Here is a 24134-nt window from a genome sequence, read left to right as displayed (position 1 = left end):
TGTGACACTGTTAATACTTTGAAGTTAATTAAAAAATAAGGATATAAAGGAACCCAAGAACAGTATCTCAGTGTTGTGCACACAGTAATTATAAATTTACTAACCTTTTTAGCCCACAGGTGCATTAAGGTACTGTAAGTCTTAACATTCAAATGTTTCCGGCGAACAAGAACGCGGTGATTGTACATGACACACTGATGAGCTCTGTCCAAGTCATTGTTAAACCCACAGGCCTCAATGTAAGATAATAAATGCCGCTGGGTGTCACCATATTTATTTCCCTCATCATCTTCAAGTAGCTTAGCTGTTCGGTCCCAGTTACTGAATTGTTTTTCAAGATGTTCCACTTCAGCAAGAACAGCATCCTGGGAGAACTGAGATTCTGCTTGTAAAGTACTCAATGCAGAAGATTTAGGTTTTCGTGGTTTTGAATTGCCTTTTGAACTACTTTTTCTGCCTTGTTCCACTTTCTTAGCATTGTATACATTTTTATTCTTGCATTCTTTTGGTTTTTTCACAACACTGAGCTGCCTTTTGGTTTTGTTATTTTTTTCTTTAATTAACTTTTCCATCCACTTCTTGGGAGCAAATGTAGACTTGGGATGTACTGTTTCTGCACAGCTTTTTTTATCCAGTTGGTTTTCAACTGTTCTTTCCTCTCTGAGTGCTGCTGTATTTGAGTTAAGAGAACCGTCAAACTCTCTGGCCGGCAGAAAACTGAGATTCGCTGACCCAGTGTGATTTTCTTGAGTAGTTATATTTATTCTGTTCACAAATTGTACATCTGTGCATTGCATTTCAGTCACATTATCTGCTTGAAGTTGTTGTATTCTTGCTTCAAGTACTGGCATTTGGAGCAGAAATATGGAAATTTAAAAAGTGATCAGAAACTGTCATCAAGTAATTCAAATTTGCACATAAGAAAAAAAAAGTTTTTGCAACGGTTAGTAACACACACACACACACACACACAATGGTGGAAGAACTCAGCAAGTCAGGCAGCATCTATGGAAAGAAATAAAATGACATTTTGGGCTAAGACCTCTCATCAGGATTATTATTCAATGGTTGACATATTTGAAAAGACTTCCTACTGATATGAGATACCAACTCATGGCAATGTTACAAAGCTTCATATCGCAATTCCTGGGCTTACTAATCCAACAATATCATAAACTGAACACCCCATCATTTACAGTGCCAGAAAATTAAACACCAATTTCTCTAGACCAGGGGTTCCCAACCTTTTTTATGCCATGGCCAAATACCAGTAAGTAAGGGGTCCACGGACCCCAAGTTGGGAGCCCCTGGTCTCGAGAAGAGGAATGAGAGATCAGCTTCGAAAGAGGGCAGGAAAAAGAGGCCATGAACATCAGAAAGAATGAAATGAAAAGGAGACTTAAATTAGGATGGGTGAGCAAAACTAGGCAAAGAGATGAATATTTTTTTGAAATGGGATAAAGATCAACACAGCACAATGATGTGCAACAAAACTGATCATTTTTAAACACTCTGAATTTACAGTAAATAAACTTTAGTTTCAAAAAAGTGTTGCAAGTTAAGTGACAGCAATATATATTATTCAGATCACTGGTAGCATACACAAATATTTTCAAAGTATATCTAAACTTTATGTTAAACTAATTTACTTACAAAACAAATGACAAAAATTAATAGTTTGGTATCGATATAGGAAGTACCATAAAAAGTTGCTCCTGGCAATCTATAAATTAAAAATATGTTATTGAATCATGCTTAATTTCTGCACATTCCTGCCTCAATTTTCTCCCATCATCTTACCCTCTAACAGATGAGCCTTCTCACTAGTTTGAGTCTTTCCATCATCCTTCTTAAATATAACAGAAGAGTAATTTCTTCTGAAGAATTCCCAAGGATGCTCTGGAAGTCCAAGTGAAAACATTCAGTTACAACAAACATAAAAACATGACTTGTTTGATCATAACGCTGTCATATTTTGTTAAATTCAACACATTACAGAACATCTACAATAACAGAGTATTAACTTTTTGATAGTCATTCAGTTTTTGTCCATTAAGTTACTTGAATTATCAAATTATGAAGGAATGGATTTGCAATTTCACCAGTGAGTTTACTAGTAAACAAATGTTATTTACACTATTAATGTTACTATTTGTCTGATAAATATTACTACCAGAGAGAAGGTAGAACTCCGCCATGGACAGTCTCAAGCCCAGCTGCGAAAGGAGACGGGTTGGGCATTTCAGAAGACTAGGGTTGAGCACAAAGCACTTTAACATCATGTGACAACTGTTGATCTATAACATGAGACCCTGGGTTTCTAACCTGGGGTCCATGGACCCCTTGCTTAATAGTATCGGTCTAATGCATAAAAAAAGATTGGGAACCCCTGCTCCATTTGACCAAAGCAATTATACTACTTTGCCAACAATTCCAATGCAGCAGTCACAAAGAAAGTATTATACAGACCATATCTATATTACAGCAAAGAAACTGTAAAGGTGTTTATGTATAAAATTAAGACAACTAACAGATAAAGAAATCTATATCAATTTCATTCATATAATAGTCGTCCTGTGGGACAAAGCAGTGGTTAAGTCTGTACTATCAACCAAAATATACCAACATAAATAACATATTAAATTCTGTGCGTGTTGCTGAAGATTTCCAGCATCTGCAGAATTGCACATTGAACCTTTCATAATTGCCGTGATTTGGAGGCTTGCATGCCTTAATGACCTGGGGAGCTATGCTGGCTGGAATTAGGGTTTTATGCTTTGGCTCTTGATAGGGTCATCCATGCCAAACAGGTCAAAGAGTAGAGGCCAAACTAGGAGTGGACCATCAGTCCTCGAGGTTTGGGGATTCAGTTTAGGGCTAACAATCTGACTGGTAAAACAAAACTGTTAGGGAAACAGCAATGAAGAATAACTTCTGAGTTATTCACATCTGAGTGCAATGGTATTCCTGAGTCTCCACCTGCAACTTGCATGACTGACAGTAGTGAAAACTGAGAGGAAGCTACTGACACGATGAAGGAAGCCCTGAACTCTTCCAGAAATGGAGGACCTTCATTACTGCCCTAAATGCCACCTCCATAATGGGTAGTAAGTAAACTGTGACTTCAGATTTATAACAATGACATTAACTCTCAGGTGACTCCTAGATTCTAGGGCAACTTGAAATGAGCAATAAATGCAAAAGCAATGACTATATCCCATAAATAAAATAAATTGTACAACTAATGGCAACATTCTAGTTATCCACTAAAATTCATGCAGAGGACTTTTAATTCTGTTTCCTGTTTTTTTTATTGCAATGAGAGGAGTTTAGCAACCAGATGGAAATGAATAAATAGTTCTTCTTCAGGACTGAGAAGGGGGAAGATGCCAGAATTTAAAAAAAGTGGGTGGAATGGGAAGGAAGCTAGCTGGAAAGTGATAGGAAAGGTCAAGGGCTGGAGAAGGGGGAATCTAATAGGAGAGGAAAGTAGACCATAGGAGAAAGGGAAGGAGAAGGCGACCCAGGACTCAAGACTATATTCCCCTGAACTTGCACTAATGCCATTATGTTTATTTTTTAATGTGTCATATAAACTATACCGAATTTACGGTAACTTAAAGGTTATACGATTTATGTTCCTCGTGTTTGTAACGTATGGCACCGCTGGTGCAAAAAAGCTGATTTTCATCCTGGGTATGACAATAAAAATGAGACAGTGCTACAAGTCATTGGTTTAGATGGGTTTGTGTGTGCATAAGCAATCTGGAAAAGGGCAGCGATTGTTACACCAGATGGGCCGGGGTTGGCAGCATGCTCAGAATCGGTGGGAGGACAACGGCGGTGGAGGGTCACCGTCCCAGGGCTGCGGGAGCCCGGCCTCCGGAACAGGCTCCGACTGCAGCCCGTAGCGAACCACGAGTTTACCTGAGCTTCTGGTGGGCCGGCTCCTTAGCTGCAGGCACCGGTGACAGCCCGAGGAGAGAAGAAGCAACTTCCTCAGAGGGAGAACACCAGCGTTCCGGGACGCGCAAAGCTTTAACACCGACATCTCTCCGCTGGTTGTCAGGAGCACATCTTCCGCCACAGCCACAGAGCATGCGGAAAGCGCTCGCAGTGCATGAAGGGAATTGAAGGCAGCGGTCAAAACTACAAGTCTCAGAATACTTCGCGCACAAGCACTAGATGTAACCTACGTTATTACGGTACTCTCTAGAATACTTCGGATTTTGAAACGTCAAATATATTTCAATACAAAGGTGTGGGATTATTTTGTGCAATCTAAAAGAAAAAGAGTGCTAAAATCTGAAAAAGAATCAGAAATCAGAGCAGGTCTTACGTAGATGTGTTAACATTTCAGGTTAGAGGCACTTCTTCAGATTTGGAAAGACCACAGGGGTTCCCAACCTTGGAACTACAGATCTGGTGGTTAATGGCAGGGATCCATGGCATAAAAAAGGTTGAGAGAGGACCCCTGGGAAAAAGATGCACAATTTTAAACAAGAGAAGACCTGCAGATGCTATGTGTATTGCACAATTTTAAATTGCAGAGATGGCTGTGTTTTTTTTAGTGTGTAATGCGTTCCTAACTGTAACACGATGCTACCAGTGCCAATGCTCACCATCATAATTCAGTATACTGTAAATGACATTTGAGCTGTGCTTAGCCACACAGTCATGAGAGTAGAAAGAGTAGAGCAGCGGGCTAAGAATTTGATATTGAGCCTGGAAGGATACAACGTACCCAGATGGAGGATGTGGAATTTATTGAGATACAGCACGGTATAGGCCCTTCCAGCCTTTCGACCCAACAACTCCTAATTTTAGTCCTAGCCTAATCATGGGACAATTTACAATGACCAATTAATTTACCAGACTGTGAGAGGGCCCACACGGGGAAAACATACAAATTCCTTACAGGCAGTGGTGGAATTGAACAATGGTCGCTGGTACTGTAAAGCGTTTGCGAACCACTACACTACTGTGCTGCCCAAATTGTACCTTGCACTGGCAATGGACATCATTAAGACAAGGCAGGAAGCCACAAATAAAAACATAGAAACATAGAAAACCTACAGCACAATACAAGCACTTTGGCCCACAAAGTTGTGCCGAACATGTCCCTACCTTAGAAATTACTAGGTTTATCCATAGCCCTTTATTTTTCTAAGCTCCATGTACCTATCCAAGTCTCTTAAAAGACCCTATCGTATCCACCTCCACCACTGTTGCCGGCAGCCCATTCCACGCACTCACCACTCTGTGTAAAAAACTTACCCCTGACATCTCCTCTGTACCTACTCCCCAGCACCTTAAACCTGTGCCCTCTTGAGGCAGCCATTTCGGCCCTGGGAAAAAGCCTCTGACTATCCACACGATCAATGCCTCTCATGAACACATGAAATTGGAGTGGGGTGAACTACAGTAACATAGAACATAGAAATCTACAGTATATTACAGACCCTTTGGCCCACAAAGTGCCGACCATGTAACCTACTCTAGAAACTGCCTAGAATTTCCCTAGTGCATAGCCCTCTATTTCTCTAAGCTCCATGTACCTATCCAGGAGGCTCTTAAAAAGACCCTATTGTATCCACTTCCATCACCGCCGCCGGCAGTGCATTCCACGCACCCGCCAATCTCTGTGTGAAAAACTTACCCCTGACATCCCCACGGTACCTATTTCCAAGCACCTTAAAACAATGCCCCCTCATGTTATTCATTTCAGCCCTGGGAAAAAGCCTCTGACTGTCCACACGATGAATGCCTCTCATCATCTTACACATCTCTATCAGGTTACCTCTCATCCTCCGTCGCTCCAAGTAAAAAAGGCCAACTACACTCAACTTATTCTCATTAGGTACTCCCTCCAATCCAGGCAACATACTTGTAAATCTCCTCTGCACTCTCTCTATAGTATCCACATCCTTCCTGTAGTGAGCTGACCAGAACTGAACACAGTATCCCAAGTGGGGTCTGACCAAGATCTTACATAGCTGTAACATTACCTCACAGCTCTTGAACTCAATCCCACAGTCGATGAATGCCAACACACCAAATGCCTTCTTTAACAACACTGTCAACCTGTGCAGCAGCTTTGAGTGTCCTGTCGTCACGGACCCAAAATCTCTCAAATCCTCCGCACTGCCAAGAGTCTTAAAGTTAATATTATATTCTGTCTAATAAGAAGTATATATAAAAACTGAAGTAAATTAAAATTTGGGATGGTGGGATGAGGGTACGTCTCTATCAAAAGAGATGTAAGGTGCTCCTTCTCTCCACCAGCCTGCAGGTCACCCTTAGGCAAGCTGCAGCACCTGCTTAGAGCATAAAACATAGAAATCTACACAACATTACAGGGCTTTTGGCCCACAATGTTGAGCCAACCATATAACCTAGTCTAGACACTACTTAGAATTACCCTACTGCGTAGCCCTCTATTTTCCTAAGCTGTATGTACCTATCTCTGAGTCTCCATCTTCTCTTTTTTTTATGATCTATTTTGATCATTCTTTGTTGTTCCACTGTCTCAGTGGTTACTATATTTTGACATATATAAAATCTCCTCAGACAGTGGAGGTGTTAGTGTGCCTTCTTATTCAGGGAGGTGATATTGAGGTATTGAGGAACCATTAGCTTTCCATGAGCTTTCCGGTTTTCTTGCTGTATTTGCATGTTACCTGTTTACTACCACAAAAAAAAAACACAAATATCATGATATATGTGAGTTAAGATAAACCTGATTCTGATATGGGTCTGTATTGTGGACTACGAGTGGGAAGTGATCAGGGAGAGGGGAATCATGGTTGGGAAAAGGGAAAGGAAAAGTGATAGCAAGAAGCACCAGATCTATAATGATCAATAAAGCAATTGTTTGGAATCAAACGACCTTGCCTGGTGTCTGGATGTGGTGCAAAGCGGGGGGCAAACATAAGTGGAGATGTGGAGAAAGCGAACCAGCTGAACAACTTCTTCAATAGGTTCGACAGCACAATCTCACCCTCACTGCAGAACTCCACACCAGGCTTACTTCCCTCACAGGAAAATATCCACTCACAGGAGACCTGGCCCACGCCCAGGTTTACGGCTGCACAGGTGGAAGGTCAACTGAGGAAGATCTGTACCAGCAAGGCGGCTGGACCGGATGGAGTTTCCCCACGATTACTGAGGGCCTGTGCGACTGAACTGGGAGAACCACTACAGCGCATCTTCAACATGAGTCTAGATCAGAGAAGAGTACCCAGACAGTGGAAAACATCTTGTATTGTCCCGGTACCGAAGAAACCACAACCAAAGGAGTTGAATGACTTCAGACCTGTTGCCTTGACGTCGCACGTGATGAAGACCATGGAGCGGCTGATAATACAGAATCTGAGGCCACAAACCAGGCACGCCCGGGATCCGCTTCAGTTTGCGTATAAGGAGAAGGTGGGAGTGGAGGATGCTATCACGTATTTGCTGCACAAATCACTCTCTCACCTAGATGGGGTCAGTTGTGCTGTGAGGATTACATTCCTTGACTTCTCTAGTGCCTTTAACACCATCCAGCCCAAGATCTTAAAGCACAAACTAACGGAGATGGGAGTAGACTCTCACATGGTGGATTGGATAGTGGACTACTTGACAGATAGACCTCAGTATGTGCGGTTGGGAGACTGTAGGTCTGACACAGTGGTCAGCAGCACAGGAGCGCCACAGGGAACCGTACTCTCTCCGGTCCTGTTCACCCTGTACACATCTGACTTCCAATATAACTCGGAGTCCTGCCATGTGCAGAAGTTCGCTGATGACACGGCCATAGTGGGGTGTGTCAGGAATGGACAGGAGGAGGAGTATAGGAAACTGATACAGGACTTTGTGATATGGTGCAACTCAAACTACCTGCGTCTCAATGTCACCAAGACCAAGGAGATGGTGGTGGACTTTAGGAGATCTAGGCCTCATATGGAGCCAGTGATCATTAATGGAGAATGTGTGGAGCAGGTTAAGACCTACAAGTATCTGGGAGTACAGTTGGACGAGAAGCTAGACTGGACTGCCAACACAGATGCCTTGTGCAGGAAGGCACAGAGTCGACTGTACTTCCTTAGAAGGTTGGCGTCATTCAATGTCTGCAGTGAGATGCTGAAGATGTTCTATAGGTCAGTTGTTGAGAGCGCCCTCTTCTTTGTGGTGGCGTGTTGGGGAGGAAGCATTAAGAAGAAGGACGCCTCACGTCTTAATAAGCTGATAAGGAAGGCGGGCTCTGTCGTGGGCAAAGTACTGGAGAGTTTAACATCGGTAGCTGAGCGAAGGGCGCTGAGTAGGCTACGGTCAATTATGGAAAACCCTGAACATCCTCTACATAGCACCATCCAGAGACAGAGAAGCAGTTTCAGCGACAGGTTACTGTCGATGCAATGCTCCTCAGACAGGATGAAGAGGTCAATACTCCCCAATGCCATTAGGCTTTACAATTCAACTGCCAGGACCTAAGAACTTTTTTTTTTTTTTTTTAAAGCTATTATTAATGCTTTTTGAGTTAGTGATTTAGATGCATATCATATTATTACTGAGTTAAGTATTGTATGTAATGAGTTTTTGCTACAACAAGTGTATGGGACATTGGAAAAAATGTTGAATTTCCCCATGGGGATGAATAAAGTATCTATCTATCTATCTATCTATCTATCTATCTATCTATCTATCTATCTATCTATCTGTGCTGGGCGTGTCTGCACCCATACTACCCCCACCCCTGGCACTCCTCTGCCAACTGTCCCACACCCCTCCCGCAGTGCTCCACCCTCGCCATTCACAACATCCTTTCCTCCAGCCAGATTTACAAACTTGTTCTCTGCTCCACATTGACAAAGACAGCACTGTGCAAAAGTCTTTGGCACCCTAGCTATATATACAGTGCCTATCAAGGGTACTCAGCCCCTTGGAAGTTTTGTTTTATTGTTTTACAACATTGAATCCCAGTGGATTTAATTTGACTTTTTTTCACACTGATCAACAGAAAAAGACTCTTTTGTGTCAAAGTGAAAACAAATCTTTTCAAAGTGATCTAAATGAATTACAAATATAAATCACAAAATATCACCTCCCTGCACACTTCACCCCCTTCAATATGATACACCAAATCATCACCAATGCAGCCATTGGTTTTAAAAGTCACATAATTAGTTAAATGGAGCTCTGTTTTTGAAGAACTGTGTGCAGTCAAGGTGAATTGATTGAAGTAAAAATGCACCTGTATCTGAAAGGTCCAACTGCTGGTGAGTCAGTATCCTGGCAAAAACTACACCATGAAGACAAAAGAACACTCCAAGCAACTCCACGAAAAGGTTATTGAAAAACACAAGTCAGGAGATGGATACAAGAACATTTCCAACTTACTGAATATCCCTTGGAGTGCAGTTAGGTCAGTCATCAAGAACTGGAAAGAATATGGCACAGCTGTAAATCTGCCTAGAGCAGGCCGTCCTCAAAAACTGAGTGACTGGGCAAGAAGGGGACTAGTGAGGGAGACCACCAAGAGACCTATGATAACTCTGGAGGACTTACAAAGCTTCAGTGACTGAGATGGAAGAGACTGCATATACAACAACTGTTACCCCAGTGGCAAAGAGAAAGTCACTGTTGGAAAAAAAACCTCACAGGAAATCTCAGCTAGAGTTTGCCAGAAGGCATGTGGGAGACTCTAAGCTCAGCTGGAAGAAGGTTCTATGGTTTGATGAAACCAAATTTGAGTTTTTTGGTCATCAGACTAAACGCTATGTTTGGCGGAAGCCAAACACCGCACATCATCAAAACACACCATCCCTACCATGAAGCATAGTGGTGCTGCATCATGCTGTGGGGATGCTTCACTGCAGCAGGCCCTAGAAGGCTTGTGAAGATAGAGTGTAAAATGAATGCAGCAAAATACAGGGAAATCCTGGAGGAAAACCTGATGCAGTCTGCAAGAGAACTGTGATTTGAGAGAAGATTTGTTTTCCAGCAAGACAATGACCATTAAGCCAAAGCTACATAGGAATTGCTTAAAAACAACAAAGTTAATATCCTGGAATGGCCAAGTCTGACCTCAATCCAATTGAGAATTTCTGGCCAGACTTGAAAAGGACTGTTCACTTACAATCCCCATGCAATCTGACAGAACTTGAGCAGTTTTGTAAAGAAGAATGGGGGAACATTGCACTGTCCAGATGTGCAAAGCTGATAGAGACCTATCCACACAGACTCAAGGTTGTAATTACATCTACTAAATACTGACTTAAAGAGGGTGTATAATTATACAATCAATTATTCTGTGTTTAATAATTGTAATAAATTTAGACCAATTTGTAGAAATCTGTTTTCACTTTGACACGAAAGAGTCTTTTCTGTTGATCAGTGTCAAAAAAGCCAAATTGAATCCACTGTGATTCAATGTTGTAAAATAATAAAACATGAAAACTTCCGGTGGGGGGTGGGGGTGGTGAATACTTTTTATAGGCACTGTATGTGCCTAAGACTTCTGCGCGGTGCTGTATATAAGTAATGCTCAGCACAGTCTCCTTGTTGTTTCACACATCACATTCAGCTATAAAAGGCAGAATTGTATACATCACAACTGATCTATGCTAGTATCTCCTTTTATTCCATCTATCTGACCTCAGACTTTCACCAATTTCATACCTTAAAGTTCCTTTTGAAGCAAAGGGCAGCTATCTGTGGATGCTTTGGACTTATCCATATCATCAACAAACATTGGTGAAGCCACCAATGGATTCATAATGTCAATTATAAAAAGAAGGCTGTTGGCCCATAGTGTAAGCACTGGTTGAGATCTAAAGTGATCCAAAGCTAATCATATGGCTCCCTTTTCTCTCTAAAGCAGTCTCTTTCTAGTTCAAATGTCTGCCTACTTTTCCTGTAAGCATAATTTAATCGTTCCCAACGGCAATAGCATTTTACGTGCCAATAACTATGAAATAAATATTTCCTATTTTTCCCCCTTCAGTCTTGTTAATAGGCTGATGTGATTTTTATCAATAAAATTATAGACATAGGAAATTCCATCCCTGTATTAATACAGTCTGAATCACAGAGGAGCCAATGAATCCCACAGGGCTAAGCATTAAACCACTCATGAATTGATAAAATTCAGGAGATGAGCAGATGCAGGTCTGGGGAAATAGACAGAGATAATGGAGCATTACTCAGCAAGTGGCTGTTTTTTTCAAATATATTAAATGCTTCTATAAATCAGCAACTCAAAGTAAATCCAGTAAATAAAGAAGAACATCCCTAGATTCGTTGAGGCTGTCAATTGGTCGGGGTCGACTATGGATGTTGCGACTTAGTTGGCTGCGTGATTTGCAAGCCAGAGCAGTATGATATGCAGAGGAAACTGGTGCCCATGTAGCAGGGCCCCCCTCTCCCTGCAGCCGACAAATACCAAGGAACAGCAGAGACCGAGACAGTTTGGTACCAGCAGTGACCGAGACACTTTGGTACCAGCAGCGACCGAGACAGTTTGGTACCAGCAGCGCTGCAGGATATCCCAGTCAATGTTGAACTCAACATAGGACAGTCTTGGGGACTCCAGCTCCAGAATTTTCCTTGGAGTTTACCCCCAAAGCCTTCCCAATGAGTGGGTATAGCCGCAAGGCAGCAGAGGTTTGAGATCAGAATTTTCTTTCTCCTAGATGAGCTGCCAATCATGGCTGATGAGCCCCATCTGCCAAAGCGACTGGTTTTAAACCTGTCAGTAGAAATGGTTCCGCCGGGCTTTGTAGCTAAGCCACACGTGAAGGCCAGGGGCTGGACTTTGTTGTCAGAGGCTATTGAACCGCATGCTATTGGTACCACTTAATAGGTCGTGGGAGTTTATCGCCACCACAACTCCAGCTGTAGCAATCTTAAAGAACCGATTCATAACAAGTTATTGGATTAAGCCAGGTTCATTCAGCCCAACATCACCCTCACTTAAAGTTGCACAAACACTTCTGAATCCATGCACTCAACCTTCAACAAAGTAATTTCAATCCAGATATGAAGTCTAGAAAATTGAATGCAATTTATAGAAGTCTTAAACCCAATGGAAAATCCTTAGTTTTTATCTTCCAATATGCTTATGGCATCTCAGAATAGTATCCTCAAAACCATGGGTGATGGAGATCCTTGAATGCCAGATATAATTTTTTTTAAAAATCTCCTTTGTGTGCAAGTGTAGTAATAGACCATATACCTGATCCGCAAGTGGGGAGCCTTAAAGCGATTCACTCTGCTCCTCCTGAAGCATTTCCCTGACTAAACCAACTGTAAAATGATGTTTGCTTTCTGACATTTATTGGCCCCGTAGAAGTTGTTTAGTACTGTCTTTAATCAAGGAAACACCAGGTGGCAGTCTCTGTTTGCAAATGTAGCAGTTTACTTACATTTATTCCAAATAGAGCACTTTTAACATTTTGGGGCGTAATGACTGAAGGGTGACTGCAGTTGTAGAAAAATGGAAAATAAAATATTAAAAAATCTGAATTTAGCTATGCAAAGTGTTAAAATAACATTTTGAAATGTAATTCATTGTCACTGAATGACAGGGTTTGAAATATTGACGCAAGTATGTTTGTTTTTTGAACTCTCAGTTGTTTCCAGAAGACATAGGAGCAGAATTAGGCCATTTGGCCCATCAAGTGTGCTTCACCATTCAATCATGGCTGATCCTTTTCTCTTCCCCTCCTTTACCCCACTCAGAATCAGAATCAGGTTTATTATCACCGGCATGTGACATGAAATTTGTTAACTTAGCAGCAGCAGCAGTTCAATGCAATACATAATCTAGCAGAGAAAAAGAATAACAATAAGTAAAATAAAACATAATAATAAATAAATAATGTATATTGAATAGATTATTTAAAAATATGCAAAACAGAAATACTGTATATTAAAAAAGTGAGGTAGTGTCCAAAGCTTCAAAGTCTATCCAGAAATCGGATGGCAGAGGGGAAGAAGTTGTTCCTGAGTCACTGAATGTGTGCCTTCAGGCTTCTGTATCCCCTACCTGATGGTAACAGTGAGAAAAGGGCATGCCCTGAGTGCTGGAGGTCTTTAATAATGGACGCTGCCTTTCTGAGACACTGCTCCCTAAAGATGTCCTTGGTACTTTGTAGGCTAGTGCCCAAGATGAAACTGGCTAGATTTACAAACTTCTGCAGATTCTTTCGCTCCTGTGCAGTAGCACCTCCATACCAGACAGTGATTCAGCCTGTCAGAATGCTCTCCACGGTACAACTATAGAAATTTTTGAGTGTATTTGTTGACATGCCAGATCACTTCAAACTCCTAATAAAGTACAGCCGCTGTCTTGCCTTCTTTATGACTACATAAATGTGTTGGGACCAGGTTAGATCCTCAGAGATCTTGACACCCAGGAACTTGAAGCCAGCTTTCTCCCTGTAACCTTTGATGCTATGTCCAATCAAGAACCCATCAAGCTCTGCTTTAAATACACCCAACAACCTGACCTCCACAGCTGCCTGTGGTAATAATTTCCACAAATTCACCATCTTCTTGGCTAAAGAAATGTCTTCGCATCTCTTTTAAATGGACGCTCCTCTATCCTGTGCCTATGCCTTCTTGTCTTAGGCGACCCCACCATGGGAGACATCCTTTTCACATCTACCGTGTCTACGCCTTTCAATGTTTGAAAGGTTTCAATGAGATCCCCCCTCTTCATTCTAAGTCCCAGTGATTACAGACACAGAGACACAAACTTTCCTGGTATGATAACCCTTTCATTCTTGGAATCATCCTTGTGAACCTCCTCTGAACCCTCTCCAATGCCAGCACATCTTTACTTACATGAGGAGCCCAAAACTGTTCGCACCACTCAAGGTGAGGCCTCAGCAGTGCCTTATAAAACCTCAGTATCACACCCCTGCTCTTGTTTCACACTGAAGTATCAGCCTACATTTTTGTGCTCAGGCCTTGGAGTGGGAGAAAGAACCCAGAGCTTCCAGCTCAGAGGTGAGAGTGCTGGCAACTGAAGCACAGTGCGGTAGCGTAGCAATTAGTGTCATGCTTTACAGTGCCAGCAATTGTGATCAGGGTTCAATTCCCACCACTGCCTGTAAGGCGTTCACTCTGTGACCCCACAAGTTTCTGCTGGAGAACGTACAAACTCCTTATAGGCAGTACGGGTTAGGGATCAGGGTATTATATGTTGGTGCTTAAGGCATGCCCACACGTGCGGGCTGCCCCCAGCTCTGTGTTGGTCGTTGGCACAGGCGACACGTTTCACTATGTGTTTTGATGTTTCAATGTACATGTGACAAATAACTGTAAATAACAGTATCCCCCCTATTCGCAATCCCTTATTGTGTTGACCAGAGTAAAATAAATTCATGATTAAATAAATGCCTGTAGGGGGTGCTGCAGCAGCAGAGGAATATTAAGAGGAATAGACAGAGTGGACAGCCAGCACCTCTTCCCCAGGGCACCACTGCTCAATACAAGAGGACAAGGCTTTAAGGTAAGGGGTGGAAAGTTCAAGGGGGATATTAGAGGAAGGTTTTTCACTCAGAGAGTGGTTGGTGCGTGGAATGCACTGCCTGAGTCAGTGGTAGAGGCAGATACACTAGTGAAGTTTAAGAGACTACTAGACAGGTATATGGAGGAATTTAAGGTGGGGGGTTATATGGGAGGCAGGGTTTGAAGGTCGGCATAACATTGTGGGCCGAAGGGCCTGTAATGTGCTGTACTATTCTATGTTCTATGTTCAGATGAATTGCCTTTCAATCCACTTCTAATCAAGAAATCCAGGTATTCCCGAGAGTGCCCTGCTCACAGGAGCCTTCTCACTCCATGCAGGGTTCTTCCTAAAAACTGGCAAAATTTTGTGAAGTTATTTATTTATTCAATCATTCAGCGATGCAGAATGGAACAGGGTCCTTCCGGCACAATGAGCCACTTAGCCCAGCAACCCATCTATTTAACCCTAGCCTAATCACAGGACAATCTACAATGCCCAATTAACCAACTAACCAGTACGTCTTTGGACTGAGGGAGGAAACCGGAGCACCTGGAGGAAAATCATGCTGTCACAGAAAAAAAAGAACGTGCAAACTTTCTTACAGAGGGCGCAGGAATTGAGCTCCGGACTCCAAAGCCCCGAGCTGTAATAGTGTCCCGCTAACCCACTACGCTAAACAAAATGGCTTGTATTGACATAAAGTCTTTCATCATCTCACAGTGGTACATAGCAGGTCAACTTCAATGAAGTAAGACCCATATAATGGAGTGGGAAATCGAGCAGCCGACTTTCACATGGAAATTCCCCTAAACAGCAACATGATCAGAAACACACACAAAATGCTGGTGGAACGCAGCAGGCCGAGCAGCATCTATAGGGAGAAGCACTGTCGACGTTTCGGGCCGAGACCCTTCGTCAGGACTAACTGAAAGGAAAGATAGTAAGAGATTTGAAAGTAGGAGGGGGAGGGGAAAATCTTCTATCATTTTGCATTTTCCCCTCCCCCTCCTACTTTCAAATCTCTTACTATCTTTCCTTTCAGTTAGTCCTGACGAAGGGTCTCGGCCCAAAACGTCGACAGTGCTTCTCCCTATAGATGCTGCTCGGCCTGCTGCGTTCCACCAGCATTTTGTGTGTTTTGCTTGAATTTCCAGCACCTGCAGATTTCCTCGTATATGACCTGAAAGCCTTTTCCGGGAATATTGATGGAGGGATAACTGTTGACCTGATGGCAGGTTGGAAAGGAATAAAATGGTACTGATTGGAGGATTGCAATGCATCATGTAGTCAGGGAGCCATACAATACAGTAACAGTCCTGTTGGTCCACAATCTCCATGTGCCCTTTGCAGTTTTCCATATTAATCCCATTTACCTGCATTGGATCACTAGCCTTCTCTGCTTTGATGAGTCAAGTACTTCTCTAGATGCCATATAGACTCAATAAGAAGAGGCCAGAGTGGAGAATAGAAGAAGAGGGAAAAGGGAGGGAAAAATTACCAGAGGGACACTACATATTTAACAAATAGATTAAATGTTACATATGCCAATGCAAAATTAAAGGCATTAATTCCTGGGCATGAATCAGTCACGTCTTAAACATAACATTTAAGGTGGATGCTAAAGTTCCTATTTGTTTAGTTGCCTTGAGACTCTTTCATAGTCTTCTGCTTAATTTTGACATTTCTTTGTCCTAGAACCCAACATAAATTCGAGGTATTTCAGCAATGCATGGGATTAGAAGGGAAATAGGAATACTCACCAGGTCAGGCTGCATCTGCAGGAAGAGATATGGAGTTAACATTTTAGATCAAAGAAAATATTCCATCAGGAGAAGACTTTGTTTGTTTGACCTATCAATGGATACCAAGATAAGATAGTCTAGCTCAACAGTTCCCTGATTCTAGAAATAACGATCTATCAGAATCTTCTGCCCCATCCAACGCCAGCTGCTTGTCAGATGGGAGCTCATAAGAGCTATGGAATCATACATCATTGAAGGGCATTCTTCTTCAGACCCACGCCCTTGCTCTTTCCATTAAACTTCCTTCAAGATTTTCATGTCCAATTTTTATCCAATCCCCTTTCTAAAGTCATAATTCAATTTCCTTTTGCCTTCCTTACAGACTGCACAACATAGAAGGGCCGATTTGTATTCAACATGACACGCGTTAGAGCTGGTCCTGAAAGGTGAAGAAATGTATTTGGTCCTTTACTAGCAACTAGCAGAGAATGCAATCTTGAAGTGATGAAACTTGAGTGTAATTAAGCATAGCTAAGTGGTCAAAAAAGGATATAACATCCATCAGTCCCCTGCTCTGTGCTGACTAGAACAAAGCACAAATGCATAACTTATTCCCTTTGCTTTTAACATGCCCCCACCCATGTGACTAATTACCATAATAAACATGCAATACAGAATAGAATGCAGATAAAAAATCAGATGCATGGCTCCTATAATCAGTAAGGGCATCAAAGGGTACAGGGGAAGGCAGGAGAATGGGGATGAGTGGGGTAATAAATCAGCTATGATGGAATGGTGGAGCAGATTCAATGGGCCGGATGGACTATTTCTCCTTTCATGTCTAACGGTCTTATAATTTATATTCTATGCATTGTCTGAATCTATGTGCTCGTGATAATACGCGAGTAAGTTTTGCATTGCAACTGCATGTCTCCATTCTTGTGCATATTTGAAAATAAAGTCAACTTGACTTGCAATTCAGCATTACTTTATTCTAGAAAGGATCAAATCCCCACTTGGGTTTGAAGTCCATTTTTTGTTGTTACGTATTGAGCTATTGCACAGCAAAATCACGCAAGTGGATATTTTTCTCCACTTGTGATGTCAAGAGGGCAGCAAATGTTAGCCAGGATAGTCGAAGAACTCCCTGGCTTTTGATCCAGAAGTTTCACCTGAAAGTGTAGACAGAGCCTCATCTGAAAGGCAACGGCTTCTCCACTTATTGAAGAGTGATCTTGGCCCCTCACACTATTGTCTTTCTCAACATTGACCTTATTGGATTGGCAGGGGAAGGACTTGTCAGATCAGATGTAGAAACCAGTATTTTACACTCCTGAGCAGGTTCTCACGCTGAGGTTTCTCCGCAGGACAGCAACAACAAGCAAATGAATTGATGTTTTCTTGTGAGAAGTACACCATACTGCACCTGAATTATTTAATATAAGCGTTGGAAGTCATCATTCCTGATTTAAGAGCTCAACCACTAAGTTATCTAATAATAGAGCACAAACATAACCACATTATTATCATATGAATGATCCTTATTTTAAACTGGTGTCCCACAGGACAGGGCTTAAATGCAAAAATTTAAACCGTAACCACAGACCCATTAAATAAACAGAGAAAAAGGATTTCGCAGACATGCAGTAACCACTGCTTTTGTCACAAACTTTTTTTTACCTTTTCTACTGGCCCCATCATCCCTTTTCTTTCCACTCCCCTGCCCACCACCCACACTTTCCTCCTTCAAGTTCCCCTGCTCACTTCCTTCTCTTTATTCCATTGACTACTATCCACTCCTATTTGATTCCAATTTCTTCAGCTTTTTGTAACTTACATCTATCACCTCCCAGCTTCTTACATCAGTCTCACTTCCCCTCTAATTCACATACCTATCTTCCATCCTCTCACCTGGATTCAACAGACACCTTCTCACTACCTTTTTATACTGGCCTCTCCCCCCTTTCTTTCCTGATGAAGGGTCTCAACCTGAAGCATCGACTGTCCATTTCCCTCTACAGATGTTTCCTGACCCATTGACTTCCTCCGGAAATCTTTGTGTTACTCCAGATTTCTGGCATCTGCAGACCCTTGTGGAATTAGACCCCAAGATTCACCCTGAAGTAGAGCTTCTGCAATCTGATGCCTTGTCAATTGGCCATAACTAACTCGAATAGGTAGCGGCCGTAGAACTCCCAGACCTTCAGCTCACACAGTGTGATTCAGCTGAATCATAGACCACCTGAATACTTCCTGAATCAAAGCTTTTCTAGTGACACTAAAGGTCTTTTCAGAGGTTACAGTCCCAAAAAGATATTTTTTAAAAAATTGCATTCACAAGGAGTTATTATGAACATTAAAATGTGGACATTGATGCTATGGTCAAAGGTTCATGAACCAATTCGAGGGTAATGGGGAAAAGATCCAGAAACAAAATGAGGAGAAGTATTTTTACACAGTGAATGGTAGATACTCAGAAAACATTTCCTAACATAGAGGTGGAGGCAGGTTCAGATGAGATGGAATTGAGTCAGTAGCATATTTTTTTTTAAATACAGTGCTTCTGGGGGAGGGCAGGTGAATAAGACTGGCTGTATTGCTGCTACAAGCAGCTGGCATAAAATTGAAAGGCTATAAGACCATTTCCTTTGTTACTATCATTCCATGATAGGGTGTATCGGGAGAGGTAGGGGTTGGGGTCTGGTGAAGGGGTTGTCGTGTCTATTCCGGGGAAGCTCACTCGGACACCCAGCTCTCACCTGTGGCTCCAAGTAATTGTGCGCATGTGACAGTGGCCACACCCGATACACCCTTCAACAGGCGGGCTAAACCAGGTGAGGGTAGCCAGTGGCCTTGCGCCCCCGGTGAGATAGGGACATACCTGTCCTAACGTACAAAGTCAGTTCCGGCAGACTGGGGCAGATGAGACCTACAATGAAATCCAACGGCCAGGCAGGCGGTACCGCAACACTCCGTGGAGAGCGAGGGGGGCATGAAAGGCACCGAAGATGCCACGGTTACCCACTGCAACCAAGGAAGACCCCCATTTGTGACGCCTGTTTGTACCACTGGACCCCAACATCTGAGGTCGAGAGAGTGGAACTGTCCCAGTGCAAAGGCTCTCCCACACAGGTTCCCTGTCATTGTCAGACAAGATGGACAACCGCCACCACCATTCCACGATTCCAAGAGAGGGAAACTTAAATCAATTTATGTAGGTCTGAGGAATCTTTTACATAATATGGTACTGACTGTGCATCAAGGTCGACAATATCTATTCTGAGAATTGGGGAGCAGCCCATGAGGGGGGGCAGCTGAGGAAGACCTTGGTATGAATTACAAACACGAGAAAGTCTGCAGATGCTGGAAATCCAAAGCAACACACACAGAAAGCTGGAGTAACCTGCCTTCCCCTATTGCTTTCCAGCTAGCTTTTTTCTCCATTCCCACCTTTCTATTCTGGCATCTTCCCTCTTCCTTCTCAGTCCTGAAGAAGGGACTCAGCCTGAAATGCCAACTGTTTACTCATTTCCACAGATGCTGCCTGACCTGCTGAGTTCCTCCAGCATTCTGTATGTATTGCTTTGGTATTAATTTGGGAGACAGTATAGTTTGACAATCTTTTTTCTTAAAGTTGGTTGTGATTAAGGCTTCACCGAGGCCCCTATATATCACAATACTCCTGTTTGTGGACAATGAGACTATTGTTGTTTTGTAAGATTGTTGTTGTTATGGAAACACCAATGCAGAAAATCCTACAAAAGGTAGTGGATTCGGCCCAGAACATCATGGGTAAAACCCTCCCAACCATTGAGCACATCAACGTGAAATGTTGCCGTAGAAAGGCAGCATCCATCATCAAAGATCCACACCACCCAGGTCATGCTCTTTTCTCACTGCTGCCATCAGGTAGAAGGTACAGGAGCCTCAGGACTCACACCACCGGGTTCAAGAACAGTTACTACCCCTCAACCATCAGGCTCCTGAACAAAAGAGGATAATTATACTCATTTAAAGACTCTTTTATCTTGTTACTTTATGCATGTTATTTATTACTATTTATTTATATCTGCATTTGCAGTTTATGTTTCCTGATGTTTACAGTTTACAGATCCTGTTTACAATTACTGTTCTATAGATTTGCTAAGTATGCCTGCAGAAAAGGAATCTCAGGGTTACATGTGGTAATGTGTATGTACTCCGATAATAAATTTTACTTTGAACTTTGCACTTTTTGAGTGAAGTTCTTTACCACTGGGCAGCATACTGGTGCACTGCCATGCAGTTCCAGGATCCTTCTCTCAGCTGCTTACTGTGTGAAGTTTGCACGCTCTCCTGGTAAGCACGTTAGTTTTCAATTTCCTCTCACATCCCAGAATCCTGAAGCCTGGTCAGCTAACTGGCCATTTCAAATTGCCCCGACTATAATTGGCTGCTAGAAGAACTTGGAGGGAATTGTTGGGAATGTAAGAGAGAATAGATTATATGGAAAATAAGTGTGGAAATAGAATGGCGTGAGAGCTGGAATTAACTCCATGGGCTGAATGGTCACTTTCTGTATGGTAAGGAAATATTACAACAAAACATCTGTTAAAACATTTGTTCTTAGTTCTTTAATGTTATTGGGATATGGCCTGCCTGTATCCTTGTCAGTCAGGCCCAAACACGTTGCTGTGCGTGAGGTCAAGGGCACTCCGTCAACTGCAGAGTTGCAGTTGAGATCTGACCTACCTATAACTCCAAGCCCACAGCAATGAGGTTTGCTCTCTGAAGTGGCCAAGCAAGCCACTCAATTGAAGACAGATTACCATGTCTGATTAGAGATGGGCATCACATGCTGGCCTTACCACACAAGTGATGAAAAAAAATGATAGTTACTTGTTGTGGGTGTGCATTGAGCAGATTTCAAACAATTGATCAAAGGTGAAGCCTTGGGACATGTTTTTACATTTGAGGAATGATAGTAATGATGCTAAGAGATTGTCGCAGGTGGTGGGGCTGACGTATCTCTGAATTGGCTTCTAATGGAGGAAGAGTTGGTAGCACAATTACACAGCTGCTACAGTTACTGCTGTACAGCTCCGGTGAACCAGTTCCAATCTTGACCTCTGGGTCTCTCTGTGTGGAGTTTGCATGACTAAATGGGTTTCCTCCCACATTCCAAACATGCAAGGATTGAAAGATTAAATTGCACATAGTGTGCAGGTGAGTAGGATCTGCAAATGGGATATCTGGTGGAGGGGTGTGGTGTGGAGAATGGAGGGGCTAATGGAAATTTAGGAATAATTAAAGGGAAAATCAGTGGTGGATGGGGTTGTCCTGTGAACCAGCGTAGATTTGATGGACTGAAGTGTCCCCCAACTATGGTATAAAGAAATATGGAGATCTCAGTTTAAAGTTCAAAGTAAGATTATTACCAAAGGACATATATGTCATCATATCTGAGATACATTTACTTGCTGGCATTCACAATTGAACAAAGAAATACAATATAATCAATGAAAAACTACACACAAACAAAACTGACAAACAGCCAGTGAGCAAAAGAAGGCAAGCAGTGTAAATACAATAAAACAAGTAACAATACTAAATAAATAAATAGATAACTAAATCACACTAAGAACATGAATTGTAGAGCCTTTGAAAGTGGAATCAGTTCAATTTTGAAGTTACCCATGCTGATTGAAGGGTAATAACTGTTCTTGAACCTGGTAATGTGGGGCCTAAGGGTCCTCTACCTACTCCCTAATAGCAGCAGCAAGGAGCGAGCATAATCTGGATGGTAGGGTCCTTGATGATGGATGCTGCTTTCTGATGACAGCACTCCTTGTAGATATGCCCAATGGAGTGGAAAGCTATTTCCGTGATGGAGATGGACTAAGCTGCATCGACCACTGTTTGTAGTCTTTTCCATTCTTGGGCGTTGTTGTTTCCATTCCAAGGCCATGATGCAACCACGCAGGATATTCTGTGCATCTATAGAAGTTTGTTAAAGTTTTAGATGACGTACCATATCCGCACAAACTTCTAAGAAAGTAGAAGTGCTGCCTTGCCTTCTTTGTAATGGCACTTTCATGCTGGTCCTAGACAGATCCTCTGATATGATAATGGCAAGGAATTTAAAGTTCTAACCATCTCCTTTTCTGATCCTTTAATGAGGACTGGCTCATGGACCTCTGGTTTCTTCCTCCTGTAGTCAATAATTGTTGTTGTTGAACACTATTGAGTCATCATCAACATGGCAACCTTATGAATAGTGCGGTTGTCCATAGGGCGTTCGTGGCAAGATACAGAAGTAGGTTGCCAAGCCTTTCTTCCGTGCAGCTACTCCTGCTGCCCATGTTGGAACCCAGCCGGAGTTGAACTCAGGATCATCCACCTCGAAGCCCAGTGCTGATGCCACTACACCAGCAAGTGGCCCATTAGCTCTTTGGTTTTGCTGACGTTGAGTGAAAGGTTGTTGCTGTGGTGCCTAGAAAAGGTAACTTCTTGCAGAGAGTAGTGTGTACTTCAAAAGAGCTGCCAGCTAAAGTTTTAGACAGGTTCAGTAACAACATTTAAATATATTTGGATAAGTACATGGACAGGAGGTACTTAGAGTGATGTGTGTCAAACATGTGTTAATGGAACTAACCCAGTGGGTACCAAGGCTGGCATGTATGAGTTGGGCCGAAGGATCTATTTCCATATGGTACTTCTCTTTGACTTCAACATCTTAAGTTTTTTGAATTTCAATTTTCATGGAATTGATCTCACTTCTGCTTTACGAAGAACATCTTTGAAAAAAAGAACTGCTGCCCCTCTATCCAAAATGAAATCGGTCTGTTTTCTTTGCCACGTTCCATTTTCTAGTTAGGGAAGTGGACAGTAAGATAGTGATTAATGCATCAATTTACAATAGTAGGAGCAAGATCACAGTTCGTTACCCATCACTTTTTGTAAGGACTTCATATGTTCTCCCTGTGACCGTGAGGGTTTCCTCCGGGTGCTCTGGTTTCCTCCCACATCCCAAAGATATATGGGTCAGGGTTAGCGAGTTGTGAGCACACTATGTTGGTGCCTGAAGCATGGCAACACTTTGCAGGCTGTTCAGCAGAATCCTTGCTGATTTGATTTGAAACAACCAAAGTATTTTACTGTATGTTTTGATGTACATGTGTGACAAATAAGCTAATCTTTATCTTTAGTTCTGATGAGGTGACTTCAGCCTGAAATGTCAACTCTTATTATCTTTCCACAGTTACTGCCTGCTCTGCTATTTCCAGCATTTCCTGTTCTTTACATTTGACTGGTAATGGAAGCATTGCTACTCCTCCAAGTTCCCCAAGTATCACCTGTTCTGATATGATGCAGAAAATCTTCAAAGTAAATCCCCAGCAAAAGTATCCTGATCTGTCTTCCTTTAGTGCTTTAAGAGGCTGACCATGATGCACATCGACTCCAGCTCCCAGAAAACCTCGATCTACTGCAGTTGCCTACCACTGAAACAGGTCTTCCCTGGCCCTGCAGTCATCTCTGGGTTACTAGGCATTAAAGATACCCATGCTAGACTATTGTATATTGACTACAGCTTCACCTTCAGTAACATAATTCCAAGCAAATTCATCTCCAGACTCTTTGACCTGGGACTCAGCATCTCTTTGACTCAATTGGATCCTTGACTTTTTAACCAACAACTGGAATCATAAAGATAGGCAGCAAACAAGCCTGCCACAATTATCCTCAAAGGGCTGCATCTTCACTCCCCCCCCCCCACTTTACTCCCTACAGACTCACAACTGTACGGCCAGTTTCTGCTCTAATTCCAACTACAAGTTTGTGGTTGACACCACCATACTGTGCTGAGTCTCAAATAATGGTGAGTTAAAGCATGGGAAGGAGATAGAGAGCCC

The 24134-nt window shown here is 42.4% G+C and overlaps 1 protein-coding gene across 1 annotated transcript in view; it reads right to left on the bottom strand.

The window, feature by feature from the left end:
• Nucleotides 1-4102, bottom strand: part of polrmt (polymerase (RNA) mitochondrial (DNA directed)) — a 78326-nt gene extending 74224 nt beyond the window's left edge. Inside the window, exons 1-3 of the mRNA XM_073068284.1 lie at nucleotides 3928-4102; nucleotides 1801-1899; nucleotides 105-844 (exon numbers count right to left, since the gene is read on the bottom strand). Coding sequence (XP_072924385.1) covers nucleotides 105-844; nucleotides 1801-1899; nucleotides 3928-4051 — 963 coding nt within the window. The 5' untranslated portion in view covers nucleotides 4052-4102. The remainder of the gene's footprint in view (nucleotides 1-104; nucleotides 845-1800; nucleotides 1900-3927) is intronic.
• Between the last annotated feature and the right edge of the window lie 20032 nt (nucleotides 4103-24134).

Source organism: Hemitrygon akajei, chromosome 16 (assembly GCF_048418815.1).
Source record: "Hemitrygon akajei chromosome 16, sHemAka1.3, whole genome shotgun sequence".
Taxonomy (NCBI): domain Eukaryota; kingdom Metazoa; phylum Chordata; class Chondrichthyes; order Myliobatiformes; family Dasyatidae; genus Hemitrygon; species Hemitrygon akajei.
The sequence above is the reverse complement of the archived record's forward strand: the minus strand, read 5'-3'. Positions and strand labels throughout refer to the sequence as shown.